The sequence below is a fragment of the Malaclemys terrapin genome, chromosome 22 (assembly GCF_027887155.1).
Source record: "Malaclemys terrapin pileata isolate rMalTer1 chromosome 22, rMalTer1.hap1, whole genome shotgun sequence".
Lineage (NCBI taxonomy): Eukaryota > Metazoa > Chordata > Testudines > Emydidae > Malaclemys > Malaclemys terrapin.
This window is the reverse complement of record NC_071526.1, coordinates 14,566,235-14,579,403: the sequence shown is the minus strand read 5'-3', so window position 1 is coordinate 14,579,403 and position 13,169 is coordinate 14,566,235. Positions and strand designations below refer to the sequence as shown.

Genomic DNA, 13,169 nt, shown 5'->3' with positions numbered 1-13,169 from the left:
GACTACGGGACTCAGCTCTTCATGGGGATGATGGGGCGAGTGTGAGAAAACGAGACCTGTTGTGCCAATGGAGGGGTAGGGAGGTCGTTGCCCTCCCATGTCCCTTCCACGGGGCTTCGCTCCACGCGCGGTCAGCTGCACGCGGAGCCCGGGTCTCCTACAGACATGCTGGGACACCAAGTGAGTTCTCAGCAGGGCTTTAAGTTTTCCTTCTTCTGGAGCCAGTATAGAAGGATCAGGTGTAACGAGGCCACCAGGGAAAGACGGACACCCTGCCCGGAGCGACGCTGGCACCAAATCCACAGCTGGTGTGAACCCAATGCAGCTCTCTTGACTGTTCAGCGGATTAACACTGGCCGGGGATCTGGCTCTGGGGAATTTTGGCCAGGGTGTGGGGGGAAGAAAAACTTCCAACTCCCACAGTACCGCTCCTGTCACTTCTGTGCTTCGCACACTCCAGTCTCCAGGGTGGCGCTTCCCGCTCCAAGACAAGCTGGCGGGGAGGGAGGGGGGGAGCTCGGTCGACCTCCCTGTGCTGTTACGCAAGGCCAGCTCCTGCAGATTGATGGCCCTTTGTACGTGGTCACGTGAACCAGCGGCACGAGCCTTCCACTTTCCATATTTAGAATCGCTGGATCAGGGGAAAAAATGTATTTTTGGAGAGTTCCATTTGCTACGTCTCCAGATTCTGGGCTTTTTTTCTTCTTCTTCTTCTTTTAAATGTGCCAAAGCCCCTTTTGTTTTAACGGAGCCCAGAACTCACCTGGGCGAACGGATTCCAAGCAGCCGTGAGTGTTTCTGTGCTAGCGCTTTGGCAGGCCGTGTTGCGATCGAGTCTCTGGTGTTCTCAGGCACGGCTGGTTCCCTGTCCCCCACTCCCTTCGCTTGCAACGGAAGGCCCTTGCCTAGGAAGCAGTGTGTGTGTATTTAAAGAGCCGTGCGAAACATTCGTTCCAGCTTTTGTGCTGGGTTACCCAGCTCTTCCCCTGTTTTAACGTTTGCATGGGAACAGGGAGCGGCAGCCTCATCACTAGCCTATAGGAAACAATCTGGCACCAGCGTGGCCTAGGTTAGACCCCCCTTGACGCGTCTCTTCTTGACTGTTCTTGCAATTCAGCCTCTCTCTAGAGCGCCACCCACAGGCGGAGAGGAGGGCTGGTCCTCACCGCCGGGAATGCCCAGTCCTCGGTCAGTCTGGGGCGCAGGGGCATGGGTTGTGTGTTGGCTCCTCTTCAAAGATAACAAGGAGACTGGTGCTACTTTGCCTCGGTACCATTAGCCCCAGCGGGGGAAACTGAGATTCAGGGAGGTGAATCTCCCACGGTCCCTACCATAGCTGGGACTAGAACCCAGGTCTCCATCAGACGTCTGGCAGTGCTCTCTCTGCTAGGCCACACTGCCTTAGAAGGGCTATAGCTGGGCTACTGCGTGCCCCTCCCCTCCAGCGTGTGAGGCAGGGGGCTGGGAGAAGCGAGCTGCCCCAGGGAGAGAGCGGGCATAGCCAGCGTGCCCTAGCGAGCAAGAGGACTCGGGGAGCAGCAGATTATGCTTGTTCGCTGCAGTTCAGCCCCTGCTCTGCTGTTGTGTTAGCACAGCCGCCTCCGAGCGGATTGCAAGGGCCAGTCGAGCTCTCAGCAGGATCCACCTGCCTTCGGTGCTTATCTCCTTCTCCTTCTCCAGCTCGCTCGCTCGCTCTTCACCCAGCCGTTTATTTTAGAAGTGATCCGAGGCGGCCGACTTCAGACTCAGGGAGCCCCGGGGTGAGGTTTGGATCCTGGCAGTGCTTCAAGTGGACTGGAGAAGGTGGATTGGGGCAGAAGCCGGAAGCCCTGCGCCAGCAGCCGAATCTAACCCCCTGGCAGAGCCGGCTCAGGGCGATCTCTCTCAAAAGCTGCTGCTGGACTCACTCCGATAGGGTGACCAGATGTCCTGATTTTATAGGGACAGTCCCGATTTTTGGGTCTTTTTCTTATATAGGCTCCTATTACCCCCCCCCCCCCCCGTCCCGATTTTTCACACTTGCTGTCTGGTCACCCTACATTCCGATAACGTAACTCAGGCTCATAAACCCCGTCTTTTAACCCATCTGTCCCGGAGAGGAAATGCCCGCAGGTCTCCTGGCAGCCCCTTGGCTGTGATATGGGACCAGTGCCCTCACCTTCCTGGCCTTAGGGAAAAGTCCTCTGCTCCTGAATCGAAACCGCTCCCCTTTCTATCAGCGTGTTGTCCTAGAGAATCCCACTCCAGCGGCACGATTCCATAGGGGGTGCGAACAGAACCCCACCGAGAGACTCTCCTTCTCTCTTGGCTTCTGCAGGCAATCAGCTACTTTCTAGAGACAGCCCTTTGGTGTCATGCCTAACACGGACTTTTCCATAAAGGGAAAGGAAACCCAACCAAACCCAAACACTTTAGGAGGAGATTCCCATCAGCCCTCCGCTCCGTTCTCACCGAAGCCAACAGGAGTTAAACGCGTTGGGAAATTCCACCTGCAGGGACCAGGCAGGTGAATGCAGAAAGGTGCTTTCTGTCTCTGCCTCTCCTTCATACCCATCACAGGCATCTTGACTCCTAGATGCTCGGTGGAGACCTCTGGTCGCCCTTCCCAATTTTTCCTAGCACAGTCCTTATTCGTATGGGGCACAAGTCCCCACAAGTCGCACCTTTTCTCTGCATGCTTGAAACCATGGTTGGTTGGTTGGTTGGTTTATTTGCAAGCACTGCTGGCGTTTACCCCTAATGAGCCAACAGTCGAATGGCTCTGGTGTGCACAAATGCTGCCTACATGGGCCAGATCTGCAGGACGGAGCCTGAACCATCTGTGCGAGGCCAAGGCGGGGGCAGAGGCTCAAGGTGGGTGGAGTAGTTCAGCCTATCTGCGCCGACTCTCCCATGGGGAATTCTGTCCTCACCCGAAACGCCCCCATCCTCCTGCGCGGGAGGAGACGAAGGAAGTGGTTGGAGGCCAGGCCTGCTCGTCAGGACTCCTGGGTTCCGTGGCCAGCTCCGTAGCTGACTTGGCCCTTGTGACTCTGGGGAAGTGGCTCGATCTCCCTGTGTCTGGGTCTGTGAAACTCACCTGGGGTCAGACGGCACTTTGAAATCCTCCAGTGACAGAGCGATAGAAAGGCAAAGTAGCTCTGCCCCCAAACGTGGCCAGGGATTCTATCCACGCACTCCTGCAAGCCTGGGCATGCCCCAGACTGCCCTCTCTGCTTCCCCCTGCCCTGACCCCCCGCCCCAGGAAATGGGGGTTGTACAGTACAGCCCAGTATTGCTGTGCAGGGCACTGTCTCACACACATACGCAGGCATTTGTTTTTGTCCCAGACTGTACAATAAAGGAGAATCCCAGGGTTGTGGTAAGATTAACTCCCCTCTGCCCATAGGGCCACCCCTCACCCCCTCTCTTCCTCTCTGCTACGGGCTCGGTTTGCCCTCCTGCCCCCGGCACGCGCTCTCGTTCGCCCAGGAATGGCGTGAGACGCATGTTGCCACAGTGCAGGTGGGTTCTTAGAGCCCTCCCCAGGGGACGCCGGAAAGTCTTTCTTGTGATTAAATATTTAACGTACTGGCCCAACTCCGGCAGTTTTCCGAAGCCGGAATATTATTGGCTGGTTTCATTCTTTGTTGGCGCTCAGCGCTTTCCTCGGCCGCCATTCGGGGTAATGACTTGGGGATTCCCTGGGCTGTTTTGTGGTAGGCTGCTGAGAGAGCGTGGGACTGTAGGGGCCGGCTTCCTGAGACCCCTGAGATCCAGGGTGAGTGACTGCAGGGCAAATGCGGCTGCAGGGAGTTAAAAAAATGTGGGATTTGGCTTTGTTTTAAATATAAACTACTTTGGAGAACTTTTTGTTTACAGCTAGTGGTGTCTAGTGGGTATGGCAAGGAACTCCGGACTCCTGGGTTCTTTTCCCAGGTTTGGGGTAAGAGAAAGGGACTGGGAGGTGAGACTCCTGTGTTTTCCCCAGCTCTGGGGAGGGAGTGTTGTCTAGGGGTTAGCGCAGGGAGCTGGGAGTCAGGACTGCTCAGTTCGGTTGTGTGCTGTGCTGCGGATCTATTGTGTGATCCTGGGGAAGTCCTCTCCCCGCCCATGCCTTGGCCCTTCTGTAAAACCAGGATATTGTTTATCTGCAGTGCAGGGTAGTTTGTGGAGCTTAATTAATGTTCATAAAGCACCCCTTCCCCCACCAATTAGTGCTCTAGAAAATGCAAAGCGTTATTCCAGTGGAAAGATGCTACGCTTTAAAACAGTGAAAGGGAGGGTACCCCAGCTCCCTTCCGCCCCCACCCCGGCTAAAGTTCTCTCCCTCACTCATGGGACAGAGTGTGTCACAGGAGCCCCATGGGCGAAGGAGTCCTCGGGAGGCAAATAGAGATCTAGGGGGCAGCTGAAGGGTGCCACCTGGCTAGGACCCCACGTTTCGGATGAAAAGGCCCCCAGGCCCCAGTGTTAAGGGCTGAGCTTCTCCTTGCCTACAGCTCAGGATATTTGGAGCTCTGGTCCCACAGCCGGGAAAGGGAAAGCAGAAATGCTGGGGCCGTGCAATGGCAAACCCCAGTTGATCCATTTCACAGGCTTACGCTGCCTTTCAGGCCCTGGTTTTGCTAGTGCTCATCGGCCACACCGAGGTGCTTCTCCCTTTGGTGGACCTGCTGCAGTTTACATCTGCTCTGAAATTGGCCCCGCATCATTGCTTGGAAACCAGATTTGTTTCCCCCCCAAACACAGCCCCCCGGGCGCCATGGTAATAGGTGTATTGCAATACGTGCATCGGACTGTAATACGTGCATCGGACTGCCTGCTACAATTTGAAGGGGGTGGAAGAGCTGACCAGGGAGGGCTAGCCGGGGCGGCGGGTTTGACATGTTCCGAAGGGGGAAATCCAGGCTGAATCCAGTTTACAAACTTCCCGGCGGTGAGATCTGCCGGGCGCAATGTCCCAAAGGCAATGATGGAAAATCCCCCCCCATCCCTTGAGACCCTTTAGCCTGGAGAATGTGTTGCAGGGAATGATTCTGGGCCTGCCCTGAGGAAGGACTAAGGGAGCGAATGGACCTTTCCCACTTCTGTCTTCATTAGGTCCTTGCCCTCCTGGGTTTTGCCCAGGGCACGTTTCACATTGGAAAAGGAGCCACAGTTGAGTTCCCGAAGAACAGAACATCTGGCGCATGTCTCAGCGCCCCACGCCCCACCCAGGTTCCTCGAAGAGGCCACACTGAATCTCTTAATGCTCCCTTGACTTGTGCTCTGGTTCCACTGCTCAGCAGCCCCCCAGCCCCCCGGCCTGGGTCCCTTCATCCCTCCGCTGTAGCTTTCAGAAGCAGCCTCGGCCCACCAGCTCCCCTGCTCTCTGCTGCCATCTCGGGGCCGCGTGTGGCCCCTGCAGGTCAATCCGGTTATTAGAAGTTTTGCCGGGGACACTGTTCGGCAGGCAGCTCGGTGGGATCGCCGAAGAGCTAACAAGCCCATCAAAGCGAAGGGGGAGCGTGAGGGGGGCCCGTTCTCCATGGTAGCTTGAATTAAGTGCAGACGTGCAGCTCACCCGCCTGAGATACCTGCCTCGTCCGCTGATGATTTCATTTTTGCATTATCGTAGTGTCTAGCAGCTCCCGTCATGGACCATGCTCGGTGCTGCACAAACACAGAGCGAAAGAGTCCCAGCCCCAAACAGCTTCCAGTCACAGTATCTTATCTAAGGATGGTAAAACCTTGCGGCTCAGATTAGCGTTTGGTGTCAAAATTCCCTCCTTCTTCCCCTCCCCCTGTCCTACGAAAGAAGTGAAGCCTTTAACCCTTCTGAGCCAGTATTCACCCCCCAGCCCCCAAATCACCTACAGCACCTGTCCCTTGCTGTTTTCCCTCGGCACCTTCCCCCTGAGTGGGAGAGCTGCTGTTCACATGGACAGCTTTGGTAGCTTGCCCTTGAGGTCCTTATTCCAGCCCTGGTGGCCCGTGCCTTTGGCGGGCGCCTTACTGTGGGTGAGAAGGTAGAATGATGATGCCATGTGCTGGAACTGGAGCAAGCCAGGCCAGGGGTCAGCTGTGAGGGGTTGGGTCTCTTGATCCCTGGGGTCCTGAGCAAGGCACCTGGCAGAAAGAAACAATGTGTTGGTTCTGAACCGGAATCGAGATGTCGGATTACACCCCGCTGGTTTTGCCCGTGCTGAGCTCCAGAAGCCGTGCTGTTGGCAGGCGAAGACCCTGCCAGTCTTACGTGGGTGCTGCTACATGCTAGCAATTTCATTAAGCCTCAGCTGTCCTGGGTCTAATTCGGGATGACCTGGTCTTGCAGGTGTTACCAAAGTCTGGCTGGACGATGCAGCTGGTTCTAGCATGCTTGGTACCAGCTGGGCATTTGGGATAGCTGGTGCCCATGTGGGACTGGTGATTAGGTTGGGTGGCTCGGCTGTTTGCATCTGCCTGAAATGCCAGAATCCCCTCAGCAGTATCCAGTCGCCCCAATGCAGAGCAGGGTAAGGTCTGGCCATGGCTGCGTTCCAGCTGATCCGGGGAAGCTGGCAGCTATGGTGGGCACCGGGGCTGGAATGGATTCCGTCTCCCCCATCCAGATGGGCTCACTGCACCTGCTCTAGCGCCAGGTTGATGAATCAATGCCTGCTAATCTGTTCTAATCATTTGTTATTTCAGATTCCTCCTAGTCTTCAGTTGCTTGGTGCTGTCCGTGTTCTCCACCATCCCAGAGCATCAGAAACTAGCCAACCAATGTCTGTTCATCCTGGTAAGGAGGGGACTTTACAAACCTCTCTAGCCTCATCTCCTAACTAGCTGTGTGCTCCCAGTTTTCACACCAGGGCTATAGCCATGATGCCCTAGGGAATTCTTTCATGTCCCATTAGGAGTGGATGTGAACTGAGGCCAGCATCAGCATACAGGAGGGGAACTACGGTCTCTCCTACATGCAGCAATTGCACCAGTTTAGCTCCAGGGGTGATTTTAAATCTGTGCAACTTTGCACCTGGACGTTCTTACCTGATGGGTTTTAACCTGGCTTTCGTTCCTGGTGTAACTTGCACGTGTGAATTCCAAGTGACGTGGTTTGCCCAAGATCTGTGGCACAACTGGGCCTCGAACCCAAGAGAACCCACTCTGCAGCCTCCTCCAGGGCTCTCATGGCTGCGCGATGTTTGCAGGAGTGAGTCGAAAGCAGCACAGCGTAGCTGCACAATCTCCTGGAGGATTTTGAAATGGAGACGCTCTAGTGGAATGTGTCTGGGAAGCCTATAGCCAAATGTATGGACATGCAAAAAAACAACTGGAAAGGGAGGGGGAAAGAAACCTAAAAAAAGCAACTTTCCCCCAAACTGTCAGAAACAGCTGACGCTGGATTTCTCCCGACTGTGATGGAGACTAAATTAGGAAGGTCCTTGTGACTTTCTCGCTAGTAAGCAAAATAGGGGCTGGTGTGTACAAAAGGTAGAAGGCAAAGCAGTACAATGCTGACAGCGGAGGAAAATTACCCATATATATTTAAGCTGGGCACATGCAGGAGGAGCAGGGCGGCTCCGAAAGGCTCCACAGTTGAGGGCTCCTGGCTTGTCTCCTTGACTTTCCCGGTGAACAAGGAGGCGCGGAGAGGTTTGCTTTGCTGCTCAGCATTGAAGCTCTGGTTTCCTAAGGAACTGAGCCAAAACCCAGTGAAGTCCATGGGAATCTCTGCATTGATTGGCATGGGTTTGAGGTTGGGCCCTGGTAAGGAGGGGACTTTATAAACCTCTCTATTCTTATCTCCTAGTTAGTCGTGTGCTCCCAGTTTCCCCCTCTTCTCACACCAGGGCTATAGCCACAGTGGCTTAGGGAATTCTTTCGTGTCCCATTCACACGCTTTCTCCGAGAGGCCAGCAGGAGTGGATGTGAACTGAGGCCCATACGCGCCAACTTTCCCCGGCGCTCTACGGCTGATTTCAGTCCACGCTCGTGCTGAGGGTGCCTGAGAACCGCCCGAGCGGGGGAGACTTGAATCCAGCGCCGAGCCTTGCAGCAAACACCCACGTCCTCCTCCTCCTGAGAGAGCCTTTGCTGCAAACATGGAACCAGTGGGGCCGGCCGGGCTGGGCCTAGCACCGAGAGGGATCGATTATTTATGGGAAGGGATTTTATATTTAGGAGGCAGGTCCCCAGGTCTCTCTGCCCTCTGCAGGCTCCTGTTTCTGGCTGCAAGGTCTGGGCAGGTTTGTCTAGCCGGGCAGGTCACCTGGAGGATGCCTCTCTGCAAAGGGAGCAAGGAGCCAGCTAACCCCCTCAGGCGTGACTCAATTGAAGGTTCATACACAGTTCTAGAGGCTTTTACAGGCAGCCGCACTCCGGGCCCTCCCAGATTAACCAACCCAGTCTCTCTCTCTCTCTCTGCACCCCCCCTCCCCCGCCCCCGGCAGGAATTCGTCATGATTGTGGTGTTCGGCATGGAGTACATCATCCGCATCTGGGCAGCTGGCTGTTGCTGCCGTTACCGGGGCTGGCAGGGGCGGTTCCGCTTTGCCAGGAAACCCTTCTGCATAATAGGTACGTGTGGGCAAGGAAAGCTGCCCGATGCACCCTGTGATCCTCCCCATGGGGCACCCAGGGGTGCACCGCAGGGAATTGCTCTCTGCATCCATCTCCCACTGGTCCCTGGTTATCATAGGAACTAGAGATGGGAAGGGCATCCTAGGTCTCTTTGGGGCCACTTGGAGGCAATGGTGATGGGCACATCAGGAGAGCCTTGACACACAGGAGAGCCCCCTCGTCCAACTCCTCGCAAGCGCTCACGGTTACCAGGCCAGACAGCCCCATGGCACCCTCAGGAGCAAAGCTGAAAGGAGATGGGATCAGAATAGGTTCTGCCCGGGGTTATGGAAGGACCCTAAAGGACGGAGGTGCCCAGGTCTCTGCTGAATTTGGGAGCCTTAGACTCCTTGGAAAATCCCGCCGTAAGAGTAAAGTGCCCCAAAATTCAACCCCCACCTCCTCAAATCGGGGTGCGGTGGGATGGGGAGAGCAAGACGAGCAGAATCCAAATGTTGTCCCCATCAAGGGCACCTGGATCCAGAACTTCTGGGAAGTCCAAGTTCAAGTCCACATTTTCCCCAAGCCTAGTTAAACGCTGTGTATGAGTGTCCTGCTCAGTGATGGGGTGCGGGGAGACCTCAGAGTGGCTGGAACCCAGGCCGCGTTTGGGGAAGGACCTGATGTGAGTACTGACAGGGCCAGCTGAGAGTGGGGTGGAGCCTTTTCTCTGGGGCTCCTGGGGCTTATCCCAGTGTTTCGGGAGCTGGCAGCGGTTTTGGGTCGGGCCGAGTTCTAGAGAAGAGCAGTGGTTCTAGGACCCGACTGGGGCTAAGATATCAATTTGAAGTTGGCTTGAGGCAGGGGAGTTCCCGTTCCTGCCCCATCCGTGCCCCTTTGGGGTGGCGCTGGTCACCGTTTGGGGGCGATGGCTAGCCCAGGGCAGGCAGGGAAGGGTCGGTGGCTTTGATCAGGGACACAGGGTCACATCTGGATGGGGAGGGAGATGCAAAAGTGGAGAACTTCTGAAGAGGGCAGTAGGATGGTCCCCCTCCCCCAAACGCCCGGTGGAGAGAGCTCCTCCAGCCCAGAGAATAGAGCGAGGCATTGACTGCCTCCTACTGGAGAGTTGTAGCAGCACCACCATCACTGCTGGCACGCTCCTAGGATAAGTGACCGGGGCGAGGGGATCAGCCAAGGAGGATATTCTTGATGGACCCAATGGCCTTTCCCCGGGCTCTCGGAGACTGACCCACTTTCAAAGGGCCGTGCAGGGGCAGTCTGGGGAGAATGGAAACCTCAGGACATATGCGTGGGGGGGGGGGGGGCAGGGGGAAAAAACAGTGATAGACTTCACCCCCCTGCTAGCCTGTTCCAGGAGCGCTCAGAAGCAGTCCGGGGAGATGTGATGCTCTGGGGATGAGACCCATGCGAGCTCCTAGGCAGGTGGGCTGGGATGTATCCCATGCTGGGCAAAGCCAGGATCATAGACTATCAGGGTTGGAAGGGACCTCAGGAGGTATCTAGTCCAACCCCCTGCTCAAAGGGGACCAATCTCCAGACAGATTTTTGCCCCAGATTCCTAAGTGGCCCCCTCAAGGATTGAACTCACAACCCTGGGTTTAGCAGGCCAATGCTCAAACCACCGAGCTATCCCTGCCACCCTGCTAGCCAGCTAACCCCTCACCCATCTCCCTGTGCTCTGGGTCACAGATTTCATCGTGTTCATCGCCTCGCTGGCCGTTATCGCCGCCGGCACGCAGGGGAATATCTTCGCTACCTCGGCACTGCGCAGCATGCGCTTCCTGCAGATCCTGCGGATGGTGCGCATGGACCGCAGGGGGGGCACCTGGAAGCTACTGGGCTCAGTGGTCTATGCCCACAGCAAGGTGAGCTGGAAGATGGCGCTGGCCCGGGGGCAGGGCTGGGTTTCAGCGTCGGTGCAATGGGAGGCGGGCGGTGGTAAAACAGACAGGGCAGAGCCGGGCACAGTGTGGACTGGTGCATCCAGCTTTGCCCCTGCCACTCAATCCTGGCCGAGAGCCCCCGGCTCTACCCAGGCCTGGGCCCCCTTCACCCTGCGCACCCCCTTCACCCCCGCACAGATAGGTCTGGACTGGCTCCTTCTATGGCCCCCATCACTAGTATCTGAGCATCTCACAGGCTTGAATGTATTTAACCTCACAGAAGGGCTATGATCCCCACAGTCCAGATGGGGACACTGAGGCACAGAGTGACTTGTCCAAGATTGCCCAGGGGCGTCTACAGTAGAGCAGGGACTTGAACCCAGCGGTCTCCCTAGTCCTAGGAGGGCACCCTCACCACTGAGCCGTCCTTCCGCTCTTCCCCGTTAACCGCCTACGTCTCCCCGTTCATTTCGAAACGGACCCAGCCCCACCATGACCTCGCCCCAGTCAACCACGCAGAACGTTCCCCTCCAGTCACTTAGCGCCGGCGGCCTCTCTGTGCCTGCCCAACGCGTGTGCAAAAGCCTTCTCCTCTGCAGCTGCTGGGTGGGATCAGCTCCACGTACCTGGTCCCTAGGAGCCCAGGCTGGCAGTCGGGGCTGCCGTGCAGAGGGCAGACAGCTGGAAGTACCCCCACCCCCCTCCAGTGCTCCCTGCCATTGGAGTCTCTCTGCCCCTTTGCTGGTAGCGAGTGCTCAGTTCTGGCTGGGGTGGCGTCCGGGGCGCTCTGCAGAGGGAACATTGCATTGTGTTGTGTCGTGTATTGGGCCTTCACACACACACCCTCCATCTTGGCTTTGGTCCCCTCCCCGTCTGCCCTTGGCAGGAGCTGATCACAGCCTGGTACATCGGCTTCCTGGTGCTCATCTTCGCCTCCTTCCTCGTCTACCTGGCTGAGAAAGACGCCAACACGGAGTTCGCCACCTACGCTGACTCGCTCTGGTGGGGCACAGTAAGTGTGGCTGCAAAGCCCCCCTCCCACTGGGGGGGCGGTGCGGGCTTGGGGGCGCGGGGGCGAGGAGAGCTCCGTCAAGGCCTCTCTGTGTTCTCTCCCCCCGCAGATCACGCTCACCACCATCGGCTATGGGGACAAGACCCCCAATACGTGGCTGGGCAGGGTGCTGGCGGCCGGCTTCGCGCTCCTGGGCATCTCCTTCTTCGCTCTGCCTGCCGTGAGTAGCCCCTTGCGGCATCCCGGTAACGCCTGGCGCTGCCTGGGGGAGGGAGAGCCAGGCCTCGGGGACCCTAGGCTGGCAGTCGGGGCTGCCCTGGACAGGGCAGACAGCTGGAAGAACCCCTCCTTCCCAGTGCGCCTTAAAGGGTCACTGCCCAGTGGCTAAGACTCCAGAATAGACCCTGCCATAGAGCTGTCATTGGTCATTCTCTTCCTTCGTTTTCTTTTCACTTTCCTTCTTTTCTTTCCTCTCTTCCTTTCTATTTTCTCTTTTTGTCCCTTTTTTCCTTCTCCCCCCCCCTTCCCTCAAGAGAAGAGCAATGCCCTACCACGTCACCGCAGGGACGGTGGCACCCAATACCCCACCCTGCCCCAGTGGGACTGCCGGCTCCTAGCTGGCCTCTGGAGCTGCCAGGCCCCTGTGGGAGGAGAGATGGTCTGGCAGAGCCAACAGAGTCCTACTTTGGGGGGCCCTGTTTGCTCCCTCCCAAAGAGTGGATTGTCCTGCTAGCCAGACGGGGGGTGTTGGCGAGTTTGGAGCCCTTCTCCTCCCCCGGGCTCTGAGCGCTCTGCGTTCATGCCGGGGGACAGAGGGATGCTTCCTTAGGACCCCGCAGGCCGGTGGGGCTCAGACTGTGTCGGGCAGTTTGTCCAGCTGCCGCACGGGCCAGGCAGGTTCTGGATCCCGTTTCACGCATGCTGGCCCCTTTCTCCTGCAGGGGATTCTGGGCTCCGGCTTCGCCCTGAAAGTCCAGGAGCAGCATCGCCAGAAACACTTTGAGAAGAGGCGGACGCCGGCAGCGAACCTGATCCAGGTACCGTCGGACACCCGCGCCTCTCCCTGGGGAAACCCCTCCTCCACCTCGGTCTGGAGTCACTACCCAGCTCTGCCGATGGCCCTGAGCTCAGTCTGTGGGTCGCCCCCAGCGTCCCCCCGCCCCACCCCGTACAGCTCTGCCGATGGCCCTGAGCTCAGCCTGCTGGTCGCCCCCAGCGTCCCCCCGCCCCACCCCGTACAGCTCTGCCGATGCCCCTCGATCCGCACAAGCGGCCTGGCCCCTCTGCTGTTCCAGACTTCCTCTCCCCCATATACACATAACTCTGCCAATGCCCCTCAATCTGAACATCCAGCCCAGCACTGCCTGCTGTCCCAATCTGGTGCCCCAGCACCCCCACTCTGCAGATACCCCTCAGTCCAGTCTGCAGCCCCACAGCTATCTCAATCCTGCATTCCCCCCCTCTGCCCTGGCAGGTACGTCTCTGTAAATACAGCCCCCCTGCTCTTCCAGCCGTAGGCTCTCCATCCACACAGCTCTGCCAGGGCAGCTCTGTCCGCATTTGCACGCTTCAGCACATCTGACATGTCCCTTGGCGAGGGTCCGCCGTGCCTGTAGCCGAGCCGGAGGGGGGCCCTGGCAAATCAGTCCCCTTGTCTAGATCAGCTTGCTAGAGAAGTGAAACTTTAGAATCCCTCCTTATCTCCCCAGTTTCAGAGAACAGGCACACAAAAGGAAGCCCCCGAT

The 13,169-nt window shown here is 57.4% G+C and overlaps 1 protein-coding gene across 3 annotated transcripts in view; it reads left to right on the top strand.

Annotated features, from left to right (window-relative positions):
* KCNQ4 (potassium voltage-gated channel subfamily Q member 4) overlaps positions 1–13,169 on the top strand; it is a 73,771-nt gene that overhangs the window by 34,124 nt on the left and 26,478 nt on the right. For all 3 annotated transcript variants that reach the window (XM_054012008.1, XM_054012007.1, XM_054012005.1), the window contains exons 2-7: positions 6,652–6,742; positions 8,397–8,523; positions 10,219–10,394; positions 11,299–11,424; positions 11,534–11,644; positions 12,366–12,461. In XM_054012008.1, coding sequence (XP_053867983.1) covers positions 6,652–6,742; positions 8,397–8,523; positions 10,219–10,394; positions 11,299–11,424; positions 11,534–11,644; positions 12,366–12,461 — 727 coding nt within the window. The remainder of the gene's footprint in view (positions 1–6,651; positions 6,743–8,396; positions 8,524–10,218; positions 10,395–11,298; positions 11,425–11,533; positions 11,645–12,365; positions 12,462–13,169) is intronic.